This window comes from Tupaia chinensis, unplaced genomic scaffold (assembly GCF_000334495.1).
Source record: "Tupaia chinensis unplaced genomic scaffold, TupChi_1.0 Scaffold000031_1, whole genome shotgun sequence".
Lineage (NCBI taxonomy): Eukaryota > Metazoa > Chordata > Mammalia > Scandentia > Tupaiidae > Tupaia > Tupaia belangeri.
The window spans coordinates 2,077,383-2,097,984 of record NW_006159461.1 but is presented as its reverse complement, the minus strand read 5'-3'; the positions used below and the strand labels follow the sequence as shown (position 1 = coordinate 2,097,984).

At 46.8% G+C, this 20,602-nt stretch overlaps 1 protein-coding gene across 1 annotated transcript in view; it reads right to left on the bottom strand.

The window, feature by feature from the left end:
- Positions 1 to 20,602, bottom strand: part of PXDNL (peroxidasin like) — a 525,965-nt gene that overhangs the window by 149,450 nt on the left and 355,913 nt on the right. Inside the window, 5 exon segments of the mRNA XM_006140357.1 lie at positions 7,345 to 7,503; positions 9,702 to 9,818; positions 15,017 to 15,283; positions 18,340 to 18,387; positions 18,390 to 18,508. Of these exon segments, the coding sequence (XP_006140419.1) occupies positions 7,345 to 7,503; positions 9,702 to 9,818; positions 15,017 to 15,283; positions 18,340 to 18,387; positions 18,390 to 18,508 (710 nt within the window).

The following is a 20,602-nucleotide window of genomic DNA, read 5'->3' as shown; positions in this document are numbered from 1 at the left end:
GCTCTTCATTCTCCTGGAAGAGGGAGTGGACTTGCCTCCTATAAAACTGGAAGCATCTGTTTTTGCAGCATGTTGGGTTTTCTTGCTCAGAACACAAAATGTTTGGATGGTGATCTGATCATTACACACTGTGTGTTTGTACTAACAGATCTCACTGTGCCCCATAAATTTGAACAGCTACTACATGTCTGTTAAAGATTAGAATGAAGGAAAAAAATGAAAATCGTCTCCCAGAAAGGGACAGTGGCATTTAGACCTCTAGCTAGATGTGGCTTAGTCAGTGGACTCAATAATCTGATAGATGTGCAATGGCAAAAAGTGATGACAATGTGTGTGCTCATTTCTTTGGAATAACAGGGTATTCATGCTGGGAAATCTTATTTTCAGTGTCATAAAAACATATAGAGATTGAACGCAAAAAATGAAATAAAACAAAGTAAGAGGGGGGAAAAGGAGTAAGGCCATAAAGGCAGAGCTGAGAGAACGTGCAGCTTAGAGGGGGCAGCTCAGGTCACCTCTTGGATAATACCTCCCAGTCCTCAGAGCTGGGGAACCCTACCAGCAGGGACTGTGGGACAGACCAGCTGTAAGAAGAGCCAGGAGAGGCCAGAGGCCGCATAACCCCTCCTCCTTCACCAAGGAACTGAGTAGTGAGGGGACCTCGTCGGGGCTCTGCAAGAGGCATTGTGAGCCCTGGAGAGCCGGCCCTGCAGAGCACCTGGTGACCAGGAGACACTAAGGAGCAACAGGAAGGAGAGGCCTCCAATCAGCGACCTGTCCCTGCCCCTTTCCTTCTGTGCTCACTGAAAAGGAAAACTGAGAGGCAGAAAAGATGGATCTGTACAAAGAGCAGACTGAGCATGTTCTTCCCCTCCACTTAGGGGGCACCCCTCCCGCCCGTGCCAGGAGAAGGAAAGGAGTGGGCCGTGGGCTTTGTGAGATACGAAGCTTTGAAAGAAAAGCTAAGTCCCCAGCTTGAGACTGCCAGAATCACGGTGGCATTTTTCTTTCTTTTCTTTTTTTAAAACTTTTTTATGCCTTAGCCTGCATGCACTTGTAGAAGAGAGAGAGACAGAGACAGTGAGAGGGAAAGGGAGGAATCACCCTTACAGGGGAGACAGCCATGCCACAGTCCCTTCTCCTCCATCCTCCTTCCAGAATCTTGGGCTCCCGCACGTATGCCGGTGTGATCAAGCCATCAGGCCCAGGCCTCAAAATGCAGTCATCGGGACCAGCAGTTAGCATAATGGCTATGTCGCTGGACTCCCACATAGTCAACCATGGTTCGCGTCCCAGACCCAGTGGCTTAAAGCTCACGCCGGGCACGTGTGCGTGCGTGCCCAAGATCTCGAGAGGAGAACGGAGGAGCAGGGATTGTGGCGTGGCCACCCCCCTGGGGGGTGATTTCTCGTTTTCTGTCTCTATGTCTCTCTCTGCTCTCTGTCTGTCTGGCGAGTGCACACGCCCTATAGCAAAAACCTCTCCCAAAAAAAAAACAAAAAACAAAAAAAAACGCAGTCATCCATGTGGGAGTCCTACGGCATAACCACTATTCCATCTGCTGGTCCCCATGGTGGCACTTTTCTTTTTCACTTCAAAAAAATCATCCAGAAGCTGAGCTGGCTCTGGGACTGGGGTATCGGGCCAGTGGCTACCCAGTGGTTTGGGTCCTGGGCTGGCTGCTCGAGAAACACTGGGCGCGAGGGCACAAATGCCCGAAATCCCACCAGGCTGGAGAGGTGGGGAAGACGGGATTGCAGGTAGGGGAATGTTTTCTCCTCCGCTCTGGTAAGTGCCTGCGTCCTCAAACAGAATCATTTCGAACCGACAAAGAGCACGAGAAACAGAAACGTGCTACAAATTTTGATAAAACCAGGAGAGCACTGAAGACCACTCCACCCAAACACTGGGCTGTTGGAAAAGTCGTGGCCAATTTTTGCATAGAAAAACATGGTAAAATGTGTCCTGACTTTCCTGACACCTCCATGACTAGAGTAAGAGCCTCCCCAGCAGGGAGGTCACAGCTCAGGGCGGCTTTGCAAACACTACCTCCAGGAGAAATTGAATCAGTTGCTAGATCCTATACTAGTTTTATGAATTTTTAAAAGCTTATTTATTTCTTCCATGGCAGAGCAAGATCGAATTAGACACGGGGGCAGGGGGGGCACCGCCAGCAGGATCTTCACGATGCACCCCCCCAATCTCAGCCAGCCTCATCACAGGTACACTGAGGGGTGCCAGACTGAACTCGGCCTTCTCCACATGGGCCTGGTTGTGTCATCACTGGACCCCACCTGGCCCCTCGTCCTGTGATGTGACAGACTGTTCTTGTACTGTTTTAGTTACTGTAACTTTAACCCGTGTTTCATTATGTGGCATGACTAACTCTTCTGAATTATTGTTCTTTTTCAGAATTTTCCTGATCATTCTTTCCTGTGTTTCTTGGCTAATTTTCATGATTTCTCACACTAAAACTACATTCAATAATAGCAGCGATAGAGGAAACCCGAGGTCTATTTCTTTCTTTAATAAAAACACTGTATCATTTCTCTTTTGTGCAAGATTCTGGCTAGTGGGCTCAGTAGAACTATTTTATTGCGATGGCTATTCAGACTTACATTAGTAAAAGTTTTCATGAGAATCAATGTTTAATTTAGCAAATGCCTTTGTAGTATCTGAAAATTACATGATTTTCCTCTATAAACCTGTTAATGCAGTAAAATATAATAATGGCTTGCCTATTATGCCATTCTTGAGTTTCTGGAATAAACATCATTTGATTATGAACTAATATTTTTAATATGCTCTGGTTTCTTCATGACTTATAAGAATTCTTATTTATATTTGTGGGTCATTTGCATAGCTATTTCTCAGGGGTTTGTTATCGAGATCACAGTGGTTTTTAAAAAGATATTCTTATAGCATTCATCATTTTCTAATCCCTGCACCAATTTAAGCAGAATTGGAATTGTTGTTTAAATTGTTATTTTCTCTGGAAAAGCACCTGAGCACAAGCTTTTGTGGGAGGTAGCTCTTTCACAGCCTAAAATGCAGAAAAGGAATAACCCGTAGAGCCATGCTGAGAGGATCAGACGAGAATCTGTTCTGCACCCATCTCAGGCAAGTCTCTTTCCTCTCTGGGATACTCTTAGATTTCTATCTCTTCGGGAATCAATTTTCATCAATTATATCTTCTTTATTTTCATTATATTCATTGTTTATAAATATTTGCATATAATTTTGCAAAATATTGGTTTAAAAAAGCTGCTTCATAACTAAATGTTAGAAACATCACTGGGGTGAACAGACACTGCTGAAAACACAATTTTGGACACGAAGGACAGGCTAGAGAAAAACAAGTGTAATGACATGGAAATAAAAACTGAAGTGGATCGGAACGAAAATCGGAACGAAAACGGGAGAGCTAGAAATCAAAGACGACCCTACAGCGGAGTGGCTCGCAAACATTTTGGTCTCAAGAACATTTTATTTTGCATTTAAACTGATTAAGAAGCACAAAGGAATCCAGTTTATATGGATTTTATGTAACTATGCTTACCATATTGGAAATTAAAACTGAGCATTTCGACATGTATTTATTCATTCATTTAAAAATTGCTATTGTAAACTCATAGCTTTTCCAGATAAATAACATATTTTTATGAAAAACAACTCTCTTTTCCTAAAATAAAAGCAGTGTGTGTAGAGTTAGCACCATAGTCCCGCTTGAGCGTTGTGTAAAGGAATCCGGATCCCACGTGACTTCCCACAGCTCGAATCCTGTCCTGGGTGTCTTGAAAAACATGCTGGGCACATGTGTGTACACCCAAAATCCTGACAGGAGGAGAAAGGAAAGAGGATTGCATTGTAACCACGCCCCATTTGGGGACACTTTCTCTCCCCCCTCCCTCTCTCCCTCTCTCCCTCTCTCTCTCCTTCTCTCTCTCTCTCTCTTTCTCTCCCTCACATCTCTTTGGTGAACGAATGAGAACTCTAGTAATAAAACAAACAGTAGTGAGCATAGCAGCATAGTTTTATTTTGCGAATCTCAGTACTAGAATAATCGCTGTGAATTCAGTTTCTCACAATTATTTATTTTGGTTCAAGTACATAATAAAACATAACCTCACAAAGATAAGTGTTTGGGCACAAAAAAAATTTTAAAAACTTTTTCAGAGAACTAAGAATGATCTCTGGCACTGCGCCAGATCTAACAAGCGGCAGTACTTTCTGCCAGTTACCTTCATTGCACATACCATTCAATGGCAGGCCTTGAAGGGTCGAGATTTAATCAAAGTAACCTTCTCCCCCTTTTTTTTTTTTTTAGAGGTTTTTGCTATAGGGCGCATGCACTCGCCAGACAGACAGAGAGAGACAGAGAGACAGAAAGTGAGAAATCACCCCCCAGGGGGGACGGCCATGCCATAATCCATTCTCCTCTCAGGATCCTGGGAACACATGCACACGCACCCAGAGTGAGTTCAACCCACCAAGTCCAGGACTCAAACCACAGTCGATTACATGGGAGTCCAGCGACATAGCCATTACACCAACTTCCGGTCTCATCTTTTCCCTTTTGAAAATAACATTAAGTAGGGCAAGCAGGTGGCATGGCAGTTAAGGCGCTGGACTCTCATATGGTTGAGCACAGTTTGAATCCCAGACTGGACACTTGAAAAGCATGCCAGGTGTGTGTGCACACATGCCCAAAATCCCAGGAGGAGAATGAAGGAGAACAAAAGATCGAGGTGGGTGATTTCTCACCTTCCCTCCCACTGTCTCTCTCTGTCTTGCTCCAGTGACTACACATGCCCTATGAGGGAAAAAAAAAAACTGAAAAAGATTTTTAAAAATAATAATAATAAGTAACACTAAGAGACATTTTTTTTTCCCTGCAAGTAGAGAATGTAAGGATCCCAGCTGTCTCTGGTGTCATTGTCTTGGTCTAAGGCTCTGGAAGTTTCCTTCACTGTGATTGTTGCACCATCAGTGCAAATGTCCACCCAGTTAAAAGGCAAGTAACATTTCAATATTATTTTGAGATAGTTTTAACTTACAAAACCGTCTGAAAGGGCCTGAGAAACACCCCTACACTACCAATCCACAAAATCCACTTTGAGAAGAACTGAAATATACCCAAAGTGTGGAGATTTCTAAAAGAAAACAAATAATAAAGCAAAAAAAAATGGAAATAAGTCATTGAGAACAACACGCCTTAAATAAAATAGTATTTGAATCGCCACAGTGAAAAACACATAAGGCCATAAGGAACGCCAACAGAGACATCTTAGAGTAAGACCGTCAAAGTGCACAAAACTCACGAAAATGTACACCATGCCCACAATATTGTTAAGGAAGCAGATCCCCTTCAGGAAAGAGACAAACGCTCCACACAGTATTCTTGGGGACAGACCGTAGGAGAGAAGGGAAGGTTGTGTCCACGACGTCAGATACAATGGCTGCCCGCTATAGTTTTCTTCTGCGGCTTCACTCTCCCATTCCGCCATCAGGATCCAGGCGTGTCTCACGTTACTGACTACAGTCATGTCTCTGACGGATTCCACTTGTTCTGTCTCTCCATCCGGTCTACCCTGCCCACCGTCAGCGATTTGACATTTAAAACTTGGATCTGACCACAATTCTCAGTAGCTCCTAGCCTGAAGCCCAGGCTTGACATGTCCCAACTCAATCCACACCCCACGGTTTCCCGCCGGCGGCCCTCGCCCTGCCCCGTCGGAGCGTCAGGTGCCACAGGTCAGTCTCCCCCTTCTCCAGGGAGCCTTCCTTGTTTCCACACTCCTGCCCATTGCGATTGGCATCTTCTCACCTATGAATATCTGATAGACTTAGCAGATGCCTCTACAAGTCAACTATCACATTAAATGGCATAGTCTAATGTTAATTCCAACAAGGGTCACTTACGGGGTCTTGGGGAGTCAAGGACACCTCCTTAAGGAAGCGAAATGGTTTCTATATTGAAAACGAAAGGCTCGCTCTAAGGGGTATTCAAAAAGTCTATGGAAGACGCGTATTACTTAAAAAGCTATCCGGGAAGGTCCACGGATTTCAGCATTTTTACCCAAACCGAGACGTGTACGTTAATTCCATGTTTCCACACACTTTTCTTAGACACTCGCTAAGTGGGAGGACTTGGCAGTGGGCACAGTTAGGACCAGTGACTTCAGTGTCCTCACAGCATATTACAACACATTTTGTTTGATATTTGTTGATTTAATATTTTTTAAATATCAACTGTAAAAACTTCCTGATTTTGAATTGTTTTCATAAACCAGTTCGAAAGTGGACGATTCTCAGGCCAGCTCCTGGTGTTTCCTCTGAGGCAGAACCAGGACGTCCTAGGACGTCTGACGCCGTCACCTTTCCACAGCGTGCGTTCAGACGTTCCCACTCGCTGGAGCTGCCATGTGCACACCCTTCCTACGACCGCTTCTGCCTGTTAGAATCCCAACCTCCACGGGAACGCGCTGGGCCTGTCTCCGAGTGACAGTGACAGGAGACCACCTGCGCACCGCGGCTCAGCGCAGCCCCTCGGCCGACAGCGCCACGCAGGACGCAGGGTCGGTGCCGCGCTCCGCCCGCTGACGTTGCCTGGGACGGCCAGCTTTCTCTCTGCTCTTACGCTCTTACCTAAGTACCCGTCACCTTTGGGCTTGGACCTACTCCATCAGAAACTGCAGCGCATCTAGAGAAGGACATTGAAATGCGAAGCGGCGCCGAAACCACAATGCAGGTGCTGGCGTGTCGGCATCAGCCGAACTGAGACGGATTTCGGTAGCAGATACCAGCAACCGCTTTTCATTTTTGCTCTGGAATTATTATTATTATTTTTTTTAATTTTGGCCTTGCGTTTTCTCTTTTTTACATCTAAGTCGCAATAACTTATGAACAAATGCCACATCTCATTACGGAATATATGCCATGCAGGGTAAACCTAAGGAAGGTTTTCACATGAGCAGTCTGAAGGACGTTACCTGCATTATGTTTTCCTTAACTCTGAGAGTAAGCTCCCCCTCCCCACCTGAAAACCGCATCCTGTGACACAGTCTATGCAGATGGGGCTAATTAATCAGTGTAAACAACTTCCCAAGAAAACATGAAATCACATTTTTTAGAGAAAACATATAATTAGTATTATCAGAAATACTATTCTCAAATTTTAAAAAATGAAGTTACATAAAAGACTGGAAGAAGATATTAAATTTGCAATTTCTCAGATCTTATAAGATCAAAAAGCCAAGTAAGTAAGGAGGTCCCTTCAGAGTGTGTCAAAGACAGAAAAGGGCATTCTGGCCAAAATGTGAAACGGGTCGTGGTGACGGTCACCTTTGGGTCTCACGGTCAGCTGGACAGACACCTTCCTCGCCCCCAGCGGACTGACAGCTCAGCATTCGTATTGGCCTTGATGGTGGCGTGCCACCTGCTCGATTCTCAGCGTGCCGGAGGAGTGACACACGGGCTGACCTTCCAGAGGGAGCTGCCTTCCTGCAGAGAGCCAGAGAGAGCTTCGCATGGCACCGGGACGGCCCCAAGAGCCGAAAGCTAGAGTGCACGTGACCGTCCTGAGAACTCCTCTGCACCTGCGTGTCCCAGATGGCTCCTCCCCAGCGTTACATCCCCAGAAACGTGACCCCTCGGTGACCTGCCCCAACCTGGGCCACTGCATTGCAAACCAGCAGCACCTCTCACCAGGACATCTGAGCCTCCGAAGGAGTCCCGGTCTTCCGTTTGCCCTCTTTGCCTTGTTTACCGCAATTAGAATGCAAATTTCAAAGCCAATCTGATTACTAAATATAATTTTCAAATACCTCCCTAATTTGTTTCTCACATGTATGCAACATTTGGAATATAAAAACATTCTTGAATTATAATTTTTTTAGGTTTTTGCCATAGGGCAAGAAGGAGACAGAGAGACAGAGAGGGGAAGTGAGAAATTAGCCCCAGCAGAGATGGCCACACCAGTTTGCTGTCCTTCATTCCTTGGGATCTGGGCCATGCACACACGTATGCCCAGCGTGATTTCCAAGCTACCAGGTCTGGGACTTGAACTGAGACCGGCCATCTGGGAGTCCAGCACCTTAGCCATTATACCACCTGTTGGCCCCAAATTATACTATTTAAAGTGCCGATTCAGCATAGCAAGCACACTGCCTACCCTCGGGACATCACTGAACTTTTTATCTTTGAGCTTATACTGAACCTCTCAATCCTTCTAACACTTCATGCCTTGGTCACTGACGATGAAATGAGATTGCTATTTTCACCATCTTAGTGAAAATTTGTGCCTTATTTAATGTCCTTTGATAGTTGGAAAAGTAGTAGCTGACCTTTACTGAGTGTATGAGTGTCTAACGATGTGCCTCTTCTAAATGTCTACGGACATAAGTGGGTTCTGACCCATCTCCAGAACTGCCCTGTGAACAGGAAACATCGCCCAGCGTAGAGAAGGGGGCTCGTAGACAGCAGTTAACTTGCCTGCCCGAGATCCTGCAAGCGCTCAGTAAATGAAGGGCTAGAGACGTGAATGTGGGCTTCAGGGCTGCCAGCGCCCCTCTACCCTCCTCTCCAAACTCATGAAGACTACACCCAAATCCTAGCCAAAGAAACTCACAGCTTGGGATGTACTTCGAATTTAACCAGGTACCTGAGCTAATGAACAGGTCAGGATTCCCAGGCACAGAGGACTCTGTGACAAGGTGTCCTCCAGACAGCTGCCAATCTTTTCTATAATGCCCCTGGGCTCCCTCTCTGGGTCAGAGGGTGGACCCTGCCTGCTAGCACCTAACGGCACACACCCGCTCCCCAAGGAGAGCAGCTCTTTCGAGAGCTTCTGTTCGGAGAGCTTCACGTGTTACCTCATTTCCCTTACAACTTTATTTTGCACAAATGGAGGATTGTACCACTTTAAGAAAAATGTAATATTGCTGAATGCTACAATAGTCATTTTTAAAAAGAGAAAATGGGGGGGGAGCAGCAGTTGACCTAATGGCTATGTCGCTGGACTCCCATGTAGTCGACATTTTTTTTCCGGTGGCTTAAACTCACGCCGGGCGCGTGTGCGTGCGTGCCCAAGATCCCGAGAGGAGAATGGAAGAGAAGGGATTGTGGTGTGGCCATCCCCCCGGGGGTTGATTTCTTGCTTTCTGTCTCTGTCTCTCTCTCTCTCTGTCTTTCTGGTGCATGCACGCACCCTATAGCAAAAACCTCTCAAAAAAAAAAAAAGAAGAGGAGACAGGGCTCAGACAGTGGCATAGCAGGCACAGCGGTCCAACATGATGCTCTGTGAGTCTGACCCATTTGGGAAGGTTGCAGGTTCTCATCCAGAGACCTGTCTGAGTACAATGGGCATGCACGTGCCATGATTCCGGGTAGGCTGGGACGGGGTGGCTCAGGGCATGGGGACCCCGTTGGGAGTGCTGTCTCTGTCTCTGTCACTCACAGAAGAAATAAATAAATAATAAACTTTAAGACAAAATGAGAAAACTGAGTTCCAAAGGGGATGCTCTCAGGAAGGCTATAGGTTCAAATGCTGAAACTTACCACAGAAATTGTGATGGCACCCTACTTAACCAGGGTGGCCTGCTGTGCGGTGTGCATGCAGTCGCGATCCAGCTATAGCAATCAGGTCACACCGCTTCGGGACTCTGAATTCTTGCCCCAGTTCCTTGCAGATGTGCTCATACCTGCTTTTGTCTAGACGATTACCGGAGGCGGGCGGCCTTCAGCCTCACGGAGGAACTCCACAGCGTGTTCTTCCAGCACCACCTGATCCTTGGGGCTGACCATAAATCGTGGTGGAGCTAGAGAGAGGAGAGAGTCCATCGAAATTAGAAATTATTTTACAGCCTTTTTATACCAAGGGGGAAGGGGAATGAGTTTCAAAATACTGTGGAAGTAGGGTCTGTTTCCAATTACTCTCCACGAGGTTACTCAGAGCGTGCGGGCTGGCATGCGTGTGTCTGTAAGGACATTACAAATAGCCACCACTGGGGATCAGTAGTTAGCGTAATGGCTATGTCGCTGGACTCCCACGTAGTCAACCATGGTTCGAGTCCCGGACCCGGCAGCTTAAACTCACGCCGGGCGCGTGTGTGTGCGTGCCCAAGATCCCAAGAGGAGAAAGGAGGAGAAGGGATTGCAGTGTGGCCATCCCCCCTGGAGGGTGATTTCTCGCTTTCTGTCTCTCTGTCTCTCTCTGTCTGTCTGGCGAGCACACGCGCCCTATAGCAAAAACCTCTAAAAAAAAAAAAAAAGCCACCTCTGGTGAGCAGAGCAGAAAGCACAGCCGGTAGGAAGGGGCCACCCCCGAATCTGTTGCGAGTACGATTAAATCCTCCTTGCAGGTATTCGGTTATGAAAGGCAGGGAAATGATTTAAAACTACAAATTGTATTTAAGTTATTAACAAAATCGTTTTCTTCCCCCAAACTTTCACACACAGAGTAACGAGGGGCTCTGTTAATTCTGAAAACTCAGAGTCCCAAATATTCAGATGTTTCATAGTTGATTTTGTATACATAATGAATAGCTCATACTGCATACACATTAGTTTACTGACATCTGTTTTGATGCTTTGATTTATATAAAAAGTAAATGTGGCTAGCGTGGTGATGCAAGGGGAATGTAACTGTCTTGTGATGCTGAAGCCCATGGGAGGGTCCCAGGTTGGCGTCCCAGGGTCTCCCTGCACATGCTGTAAGGTGTGTGAGCCGTGGTCTGGGCCCACCAGGCTGGAGTGTGGTTGTGGTATGAGGACCATATATTGAAGGTCTCTCTTGTTCTCCCAGAAGAAATGGCCAAATGGACTTTTCTTTATAAATCCCCAAATATTAAAAATAAAGAAGCCCATGTGGCCATTTAAGAGGACAAGGTGATCTCCAGCAATGACTTCAGTGAGGGCATGGTTGGAGCTCTTCCGGACGATGCGGCAGCTCATCTCTCTGCCCTGGACTCTGCACAATCCCGGCTGGAAGTCCAGGAGACAGGATAAAGTGAACAGGATTTGGCAAAGTGCGTTTTCTGCAAGTTTCATACTTGTGCCAGTGATAAAGATGTTTTCTCAAAAAAATAGTCTTCCTCAATTCTAAGCAAGGTGCTGAACTAAATAACTATGCTACAAGGTAAATTCAGACTCACTCAACTTCGTGATAGCCCTCAGGAAGGCCGGCAAGCTATTTGCAATAGAGTTCTAGAAAAGCCAGCTGGAACACAACCCACAGGCCAGCAGTCGCTGCCGAAGACGTTCAGACTGGGGAGGCCGAACTGAATTCCTCAGTCAGAATAAGTGGCAGTGACCGTCCGAGAACCTGGGCTGCTCCACCCCCAGCCTGGTGTTCTTTCCAGATTACGCTAACTCCTAAAATGACTGAGAATGACTTAAAAAGAGCAAAAATATTTCTACATCAAAACCTGGACTCGTGACACAGTGAGAGGGCTGTGAAAGAAAAGCACAGCCCTTTGGTCAAGGTCTCAGGGCTGGAAACTGTGAGTTCAACTTTGAATAATGATTACGATTCACCATTAGCCAAGTCTGGGTGAAAAGCATTGCTTTACTTCACATGTTCCTCATACAAAATTAAATTAATTAGAAACCTCAGGGCTCCACATCTAGAAAAGCATCGGAGGAGTGTGAGAAAATGATCAGTTTATGTTTTTTCCTAATTCTTACATGACCACCTTGCTGTGTCAATGGAGAAATTAAATCTAATGGGGGAAATCAGGAACACCTGAACATCGTCAAGGCTTCAGCGAAGGCTGGAGGAGTTAGACCGAGTGATAAGAATGTTTCTGGACCTGCAATTTAAAACAGTGGCCAACCGAGGCCTGCCTCCAAAACTGAAATAGCACATGCGGAGATGAAGGGTTTTGCTATTTTATTTTATTTTATATTTGCTGGAGGGCACACGTGTGCACTCACCAGAGAGAGACAGAGAGAAAGAGAGAGAAGGAAAGTGAAAAGGCACCCCCTGGGGAATGGTCACAATGCAATCCCTTCTCCATTTTCTCAGGACTTTTTTTTTTTTTATAAGAATTATTTTATTTAACTTTATTCATCATTGTTATTTATTTAGTTATTTTAATTTGACCAGAAGGTGGGGGAAGTGGAAAAGCAAGCCACCAGATCTAGAATTTGAACTGTGCTCAGCCATGTGGAAGTCCAGGGATGTACGCTGGTCTGGGACTCGAACCACTAGCACAGCTGTGTGGGATCCAGCTGCCCCAAACACAAGGCTCCACTGGTCCAGGTTATTTTACTAAAGTCCAGCCTCTGGCTCTGCGTGACAGTGATGACTTGGACAAAAAGCACCTCAGTGTTACAGTTGATGTTACCTACTGCAGTTCAACCCTTCACTGAGTGTTTTTGTTTTTGTTTTGTTTTATTTTTTAGAAGTTTTTGCTATAGGGCGCGTGTGCTCTCCAGACAGAGCAGACAGAGAGACAGAAAGCGAGAAATCACCCCCCAGGGGGGATGGCCACGCCGCAATCCCTTCTCCTCCTTCTCCTCTCGTGATCTTGGGCACGTACGCACATGCGCCTGGCATGAGTTTTAAGCCACCGGGTCTGGGACGCGAACCACGGTCGACTACATGAGTTCTGAGACATAGGGAAGTGGAAAAGCAAGCCACCAGATCTAGAATTTGAACTGTGCTCAGCCATGTGGAAGTCCAGGGATGTACGCTGGTCTGGGACTCGAACCACTAGCACAGCTGTGTGGGATCCAGCTGCCCCAAACACAAGGCTCCACTGGTCCAGGTTATTTTACTAAAGTCCAGCCTCTGGCTCTGCGTGACAGTGATGACTTGGACAAAAAGCACCTCAGTGTTACAGTTGATGTTACCTACTGCAGTTCAACCCTTCACTGAGTGTTTTTGTTTTTGTTTTGTTTTATTTTTTAGAAGTTTTTGCTATAGGGCGCGTGTGCTCTCCAGACAGAGCAGACAGAGAGACAGAAAGCGAGAAATCACCCCCCAGGGGGGATGGCCACGCCGCAATCCCTTCTCCTCCTTCTCCTCTCGTGATCTTGGGCACGTACGCACATGCGCCTGGCATGAGTTTTAAGCCACCGGGTCTGGGACGCGAACCACGGTCGACTACATGAGTTCTGAGACATAGCCATTACACTAACTGCTGGTCCCAACCTTTCACTGAAGTTTTTGAGGGTTATTTTTTAATCATTTTATTTGTCATTTGCTTCAATCACTTTAAGGAAGGAAGTTTATCTGTGGGTCTTGTGATCTTAGCTTAAATAGACATTAAAGAACTAAAGAAACTTGACAGGGACACCCATTAAAATGACACAGGAATGGTACCTCTTAAGATATTTATAGCCTATGCACTAGGCAAATAAAAGAAGCCTCTTTTATAAATGCATAAAATGATTAATGGACCATTTCAAGGCCAATTAACAACTGGAACACATAGATCCACAAGTGACACCAGTGCAGTTACAAATGACAGCACAAGCAGATGGTGACTGCGGTGCAAACCGTCCGGAGGAGGGAGTCACAGGCATGGTGGTCTGAGAAATTAGGGCCCACGCGGATGTTAGCAGTTTGGATAACATCAGCTGGTGCAGATGGGCAGATGGAAAGAACAGGAACCACAGGCAAGACGCTGCAAACAGAAGGCCAGCCTCGCGTGAAATAAAGGAGCCTGTGAGAGTGCAAATGTTGGACTAGGGATCGTGTTTGTACAAGGAAAAAGATGGCATTAAGCAGAAAATAATACAAGCAAAACAAAGACTAAACACGTCTTCTTGAAAGCATGTTTCAATCTCAACACAATGAAAGTCTACCAATAATGTATGGGTCCTTTAAAAGTAATTTCCCCCAGGAGTTACCAAAGACGTGGAGAACAATTTCATTTCTGCACTGTGTTTTTAGAGCAAGGAAAGTGTTTTCCATGGTATTAGCATTTCTAGGAAAAACACGATTTTGTCTTCAGACATGTCAATGGAAACAAGAAATCTGGAGCTATCGCTACTGAAGGAGCTGATGGTAGGAATCCAGGAAGTACGTGTGGGATATGGGGACCCAGGTGGGGTGAAGTCTCGAGTCTCTGGTGGCCAAGTCTCAGGCACCCGCCTTGGAGTGTCCTCTAGTCTACACTGCCAGAGCCCGGTCTCTCTACAGTCTACACTGACCTTGCGTCTCTGGGAGTGACATCCTATGCAAATCAGAAAATAATGAAGCTTCTTAACACAATTAAAATATTCCTGACTTCAGGAGGCCCTTAACATGGATCATTGTAAATTACTTACTGCACTGTCAGGTGATAAAAGCTGTTTGGGATAGAATAGAACTTTCGGCATCACTCCAAAAATACCTCTCTATTCTGTTGTTTACTAAATCGCTCAGCTTACAGGAGGATTGAGTGCATGTGTGCATACACACATATACCCGCAAACACACACACATGCATGTGTGTGCATGCCCGTGGGTGCACACACATGGACACACACACAACAGTGGAAAGAAAGGGCAGCCTCAGGTTACCAAAGCAGCCAGCGTGTGTTTTTCCAAGATGACTGAACGCGCGTGCATAGCAATTATTGCTGGGTTCGGGGACTTTATTAGCGCTGTCGGCTGGCATTGTGGCTCTGCTTAGAGCCCTCACCGCTCTCAGCGCATTGAGTAGACAGCTTGGTGAGCACCGTGACCTTGGGGCACAGCCCTTTGCTTTCCTATCTGAAGTGTCTTTCCTTTGTCTGCAAAATATTCTGAAGTGCAAATATCTTTTGACAGTTTGCTGCCAGATAGATCACTTAATCTCTTTTATTGCTAACACTTGATTCAGGCATTTGAATAAAGATTGAACTGGAAAAAAAAAATCCCGCTTTTAACTTGAAGCAGATTAGTTTTGAAAATTCTATTGCATCAAAAATAAATGGCAAATATAAATACGTCTCCGCTAAGGTACATGACATTATTTTCGTAGGTTGAAAAGTAATTTTGAGTGGGACAGAAGGAACACGTCACTGACGACCCATGCCCCCATACCGTGTACAATGATGTTGGCAGCAGCTTGGGCAGAGCCGTGGCTGTTGTTAGCATGACAGGTAAACAGGCCGTGATCCTGCAGAGCGACGTTCGGCAAGTGAAGGCCGCCGGGAGTGGCCACGTGCCTGGATCCATCCAGTGCCTGTCCGTTGCCCCTGGTCCAAGTGACGTGGGGGAGCGGGTGGCCTGTGGCCACGCACTCCAGGGTCGTGCTGGTGCCAACCAGCACCTCTGTGTCCTGGGGCCGGATGACAAAGCTGGGCATGGCTGGGCAAAAGGGGAAGAACGTGCCCAGGAGCAGTTAGCAAGGCTCATTTATTCCACTGGTGGTTTTAGGACTACTGTCATTTTTTTTTTTTTTAAGGGGTTTTTGCTACAGGGCCCGTGCACGCCTGGTTGTGGTGCTTGAGGACAGGAATGTCAGATATTAACAAGTGCAAGCTATCTACTGGCCATTTAGCAGAAGAGCCTGCACTTGGCTGCCCTGTTTACAATGGCCAAAGAATGTGGTCAGTGCTTCAAGAGGTTACACCTGCTTGGAGTTTAGCTGGTAAGAAATTTCACCACTCCTGGCGCCCCCTCCAGTGCAAAGAAGCAAAAAAGGACCAGGCACGGAGAGGAATGAAGAGCAGGGTATGTAAGGAATATATTTAAATCACATTATCCCCAAAATTCTTTTTTTCTTTCTTTTTTGGAGAAGGTTTTTTTTGCTACAGGGCCCGTGCACTCGCCAGACAGACAGAGAGAGACAGAGAGAGAGAAAGCGAGAAATCACCCCCCCAGGGGGATGGCCACACCGCAATCCCTTCTCCTCCATTCTACTCTCGGGATCTTGGGCACGCACGCACACGCGCCCGGCATGAGTTTTAAGCCACTGGGCCCAGGACTCGAACTGCGGTCAACTACATGGGAGTTCTGCGACATAGCCATTACGCTAACTGCTGGTCCCGAGGACTACTGTCATTTTCAGAATGCTTGCATACTACTATACACGTACATTCAGTTCCCAAAGAATTACAGCTAAACTAAATAAGCGAATATAACACACAATCGTTTTAGAAGCTTGCTTATGTTACAGCCATGCTATATTGTAGAACCGCCATATGCCCACCCAGTCCCTAGTCCTCCTTGCAGGGGCTAGATGTTCCAATGTTCCCATTTTCAAGTACTCGCCTTTCTTTTTGTTGGCCAGAGGGTGCATGTGCTCATCAAATAAAGAACGGGATGCCCCCAATGGGGCCTTGTCACGCCTTAGTCACTCTGCTCCGTTTCTCTGTCCCGTTGGGAAATGGGGCATGCACGCGAACATGCCAGGTGTGCTTCTTAAGCCACCAAGGCCAGGATTCAAACTCCGGGGGACCTTGGAGATCTGGCTCGCTTAGCCGCTCGGCCACAAAGCTGGCCCAAGACTCCCTCTCTTTCAAGCACAGTTCTGCAGGGAACTGCGGACACGTGGCACTGGGAGAGTTTCCTTCTCAGAAAAGGGCTGCCCAGACCTTGCTCTTCCTCCTTTTGCCCCCAGAACTCAGGCACAAGCTCAGGCCACAGGAGCCTTCTGGTGACAAGTACTGACACGGGGAGAGGAAAAGCGGCCTACTTGGAAAGGAGCAGGACAAACAATATCACTGCTTTGTGGGAGGAAGTGGAAGCTCTGCAGGCAGCCCCTGCACTGCCTGTGGCACCAGCCAAAACACACGCACTGACACGTGCAAGCACATGTGCACACATATACACATGTGCACACACAAAATACACACAGACACATAAACACACGCATACTCAAATGTATACACACCTGCACTGACACGTGCAAGCACATGTACACCCATATACACATGTGCACATACAAAATACACAGAGATACACACATAAACACATGTATGCTCAAATGTATATACACACACTGACACGTACAAGCACATATACACACATGTGCACGTACAAAATGCACAGACACACATGAACACATGTATGCTCAAGTGTACACACAGTGACGCATGTAAGCACATGTATACACATATACACACGTGAACATACAAAATACACAAACACACACATAAACACATGCATGCTCAAATGTATACACACCTGCACTGGGCACGCACACACACGTACCCGGCGTGAATTTTAAGCCACCAGGTCCAGGGCGCAAACCGGGGCGACTACATGGGAGAGTCCAGCGACATAGCCCTTAAGCTAACTGCTGGTCCATCCAGTTTTCACGATTCGTAGTCTGGTCGTTCGGCACAGCTATGAGAAAAGTGAAAGCACACGTACTCACAGTTAAATGCATTTTGTTAGTATGGAAGGTAAATTCTGGAATGTATCACTCCTACTTCTTGCATGTCACTGCTATCCCTGGTCCCCATGCTATTTACCTCTATTGCTGAGCAGGCCGCGACACCATGCACCTGAGCACCGCACCCTCTCCCCGTCCACGTTCAGTGATGTCAAATAGCCAACTCAAAACCGGCCTTCATGCGGACCAGCAGTTAGCGTGGCCACGGGTGATTTCTCGCTCTCTGTCTCTCTGTCTGTCTGGCGGGCGCACACGCCCTGTAGCAAAAACCTCTCAAAAAACAAACAAACAAACAAACAAAAACCTGGCCTTCGTGGCATTGTTTAGACCATGGAAAGTCTCAGATTTGCAGATCAGGGCTTCCCCTCTCCAGAGCCAGTTCTGAGGCATCTACCAGCCTTCAGCCATCCTGAGTTTCCATCCGCTCTCCTTCCGCATCATAAACTTGCCATTGCTTGAATTATGGCGGTCCCCTAATAGACTGCAGGCTCAGTAAGGCGAGAGACAATGTATTTCCACCGTCTCGAAATGATATTAATAAAAACTTGTCACAATCACTGTGTCTGGCTTATAAAAGCCATTGGAATTATGGCAAAACAGCGTGCTTGGAAAGTTGAAGGAACGTGTTTCTAACCACGCAGTCCTCGAGGGCTAGCTCTGTGGGCTGCCGGCAAACACGCGTTCAACGAACCACGAGGAGTGGGTGGGTCTGAAGAGCAGAATGCTCCCAGTTCCCCGTGCCTTGGGATGCTGGGAAGGAAGACGGGCAATCAACAGGAGAACAGCAAAGTGTGGGGACAGCGTTTGTGGTGTGCTGGGGAATAATGCAACTAAGTTAAAAAGAACCTCAAGAGAACACAGTTCAAGATTTTCCTAAAACAAGATTACAAAACTCACAGCTCAGGGCAATGGCTTTCCCTTGAGGCACCACCTACTTTACGGAAGAATGTAGACCATCTTTCTACTCAGATAACGGCCGGGCAACGGCGCATTTCTGTGACATTCAACTAGAAGATCAGTTTACCTGGAAGTCCGGCACAGCTGAGCCTGGCGTTCTGCGTCTTGGCTTCTACACAGAGTTTCTGGCCATGCACTGGTAGACGCCTTGGTCTGACTCTCTGGTGTTTCGGATCATGAGTGTCCCATCCTCAAACATGTGAAGTCAGGACTCGTCCTCCAAATCCAACAAACGGCTGGAAATCCAAGTCACGCATCTACACTGCTGACCCCGCTTCTATTTAAAACGCCAGCAAGACTGAACGGAGGACTTCCTGTGTTGCACACGTACTGATCCGTTCATTTTAATAATTATGGGAATAATCCAAATGGCTTTACTTTAAATCCTGGTTGCCCTCTTCCCTCTTAGGCCGTTGTACCCCGAGCACAGATTGTGAGTCCCACGGGGTGGACGGGAAGAGGCTCAAGGCCCCACACCCAATCCCGCAGACTAGCTGGCGGGGTCTCACTAGAGGACAGGTGCCTCAGCACACTTTACCCCTCGGAATTCCTGTGTAAGAGAAAAGGTGCTCATCAGAGGGTGACCCATCTGCCCTTTACCTCTCTTCTGTGAGTCACGCAGAACACGTCCATGTTTTGTTAAAGGGTAAAAGAAGTATCACCGTGGCCCAACGCCAATGCACAATGACGAGTTAGCACTGAACGGGCACAGCCCACTCACTCAGCTGTTGGACACGAGGCTCCATCTATTGACCTGGACCGCTTGATACGTTAAGAAAATGCCACTTATGGATTAAATGGGTGTGGGTAATTCATCAGGCACAAGTAGGTTCAGTTGTGGAGCATCACATTCCATCGGGAATCGCAGAGTGCCCGTATGGGTTATCTCTGGCAGTAAATGCAAACGCACCAACACAAAAACACACGTTGGAACTTTGACGAGAGTTTTTTTCTGGCCAAGGTATTTCCTCTAGAAGCATTTGGGGTCATGTATGAGGAGGTATGTAGATGTTTATGCAAGAGGACTTAGTGGATGCATTGGGCATGGGAAAAGGAGCCCATCACTCACACAGTTATTAAAGGCCTACCCTACATTACCCACCAAAATCACCCTTCCCGGAAGAAAAAGTCCACTGAAAAAAACCCCATTGCTCATGTGGGATTGTGTTGGTTACTTTCAGAGTCAATGGCTCGCAGGTATGCGTCTGTCCACCAGTTTCAAAATATGCCCACGCTGAAGAACAGTAAAGCACACTACGGAGATGAGGAAGTCATCGTCCTCCTTCAACACATTTTGTCATGAACGACTTTTTTAAGAGCAGACACTGGCCACATCCCAGGTTTGTCTTTCAGGGTAGACAGAGATGAGAGGACAGGTGAGGCGGCTGCTCTTCTTCAGCCACCAGGTGGGAAAAGATCAATGTGCAGACAAGGCACCCATTAGCCAAATAACTGCAGGTTGTGATTCTGAAGAGGTTGGCTTCAGGAAACAGCATTCGTTAAGAGGGCCAGCAATGTAAGGCATAAGCAAAGAAGTAGATACTGGATTTTCCTGTAAATTAAGCTGCCACAACTGCTTAGTGTGGGCCATATGAAATGGAAATTACAAGGCATTTTTTTAACGTGTCCAAATTCAAGGCTCCTTTAGTATTAAACAACTTCATTTTTATTTTTATTTTTTGGGGGGGAGAGGTTTTTGCTATAGGGTGTGTGCGCTCGCCAGAAAGACAGAGAGAGACAGAGAGACAGAAAGCAAGAAATCACCCCCCAGGGACGATGGCAACACCGCAATCCCTTCTCCTCCATTCTCCTCTTGGGATCTTGGGCACACACGCACATGCACCCGGCGTGAGTTCAAGTCATGGAGTCTGGGACTTGAATCATGGCCGAATAAAAAGAGTAAAATGGCCAATCAGTGTTGTGTACACGTGTACGGAAGTGCATATAGCCTATCATATGGGCCATATGTGAGAGTCCCGTGCTGATCATGCGACTTGTTATTGGCTAGACTCCAAGTGCACGCGTTCCGGGTAAGAAACTTCTAGGAATCTGTTTACTCTTTACGCGAGTAAGAGAGTTCCGCTCGGCGCCATCTAGTGGCGCGGTCCGCGGTAGGGCATTGTCGCCCTCCACAGTTCCCCCTTTTTTGTTTTGCAAGAGAGAGTAGAGGAAACAACCCCTGAAGTGAATGGGACATTGTGGAAGCACTGCTACGGGGCAGGGGTGCCGCCCCGTTCAATGTCCACCCGTCCGGTGCCATTTTGTCAGGGATGGGTAAGAGGTGGCACAAACCCATATGCAGTTGTTCATACTCTCCTTAAGGGAATCCC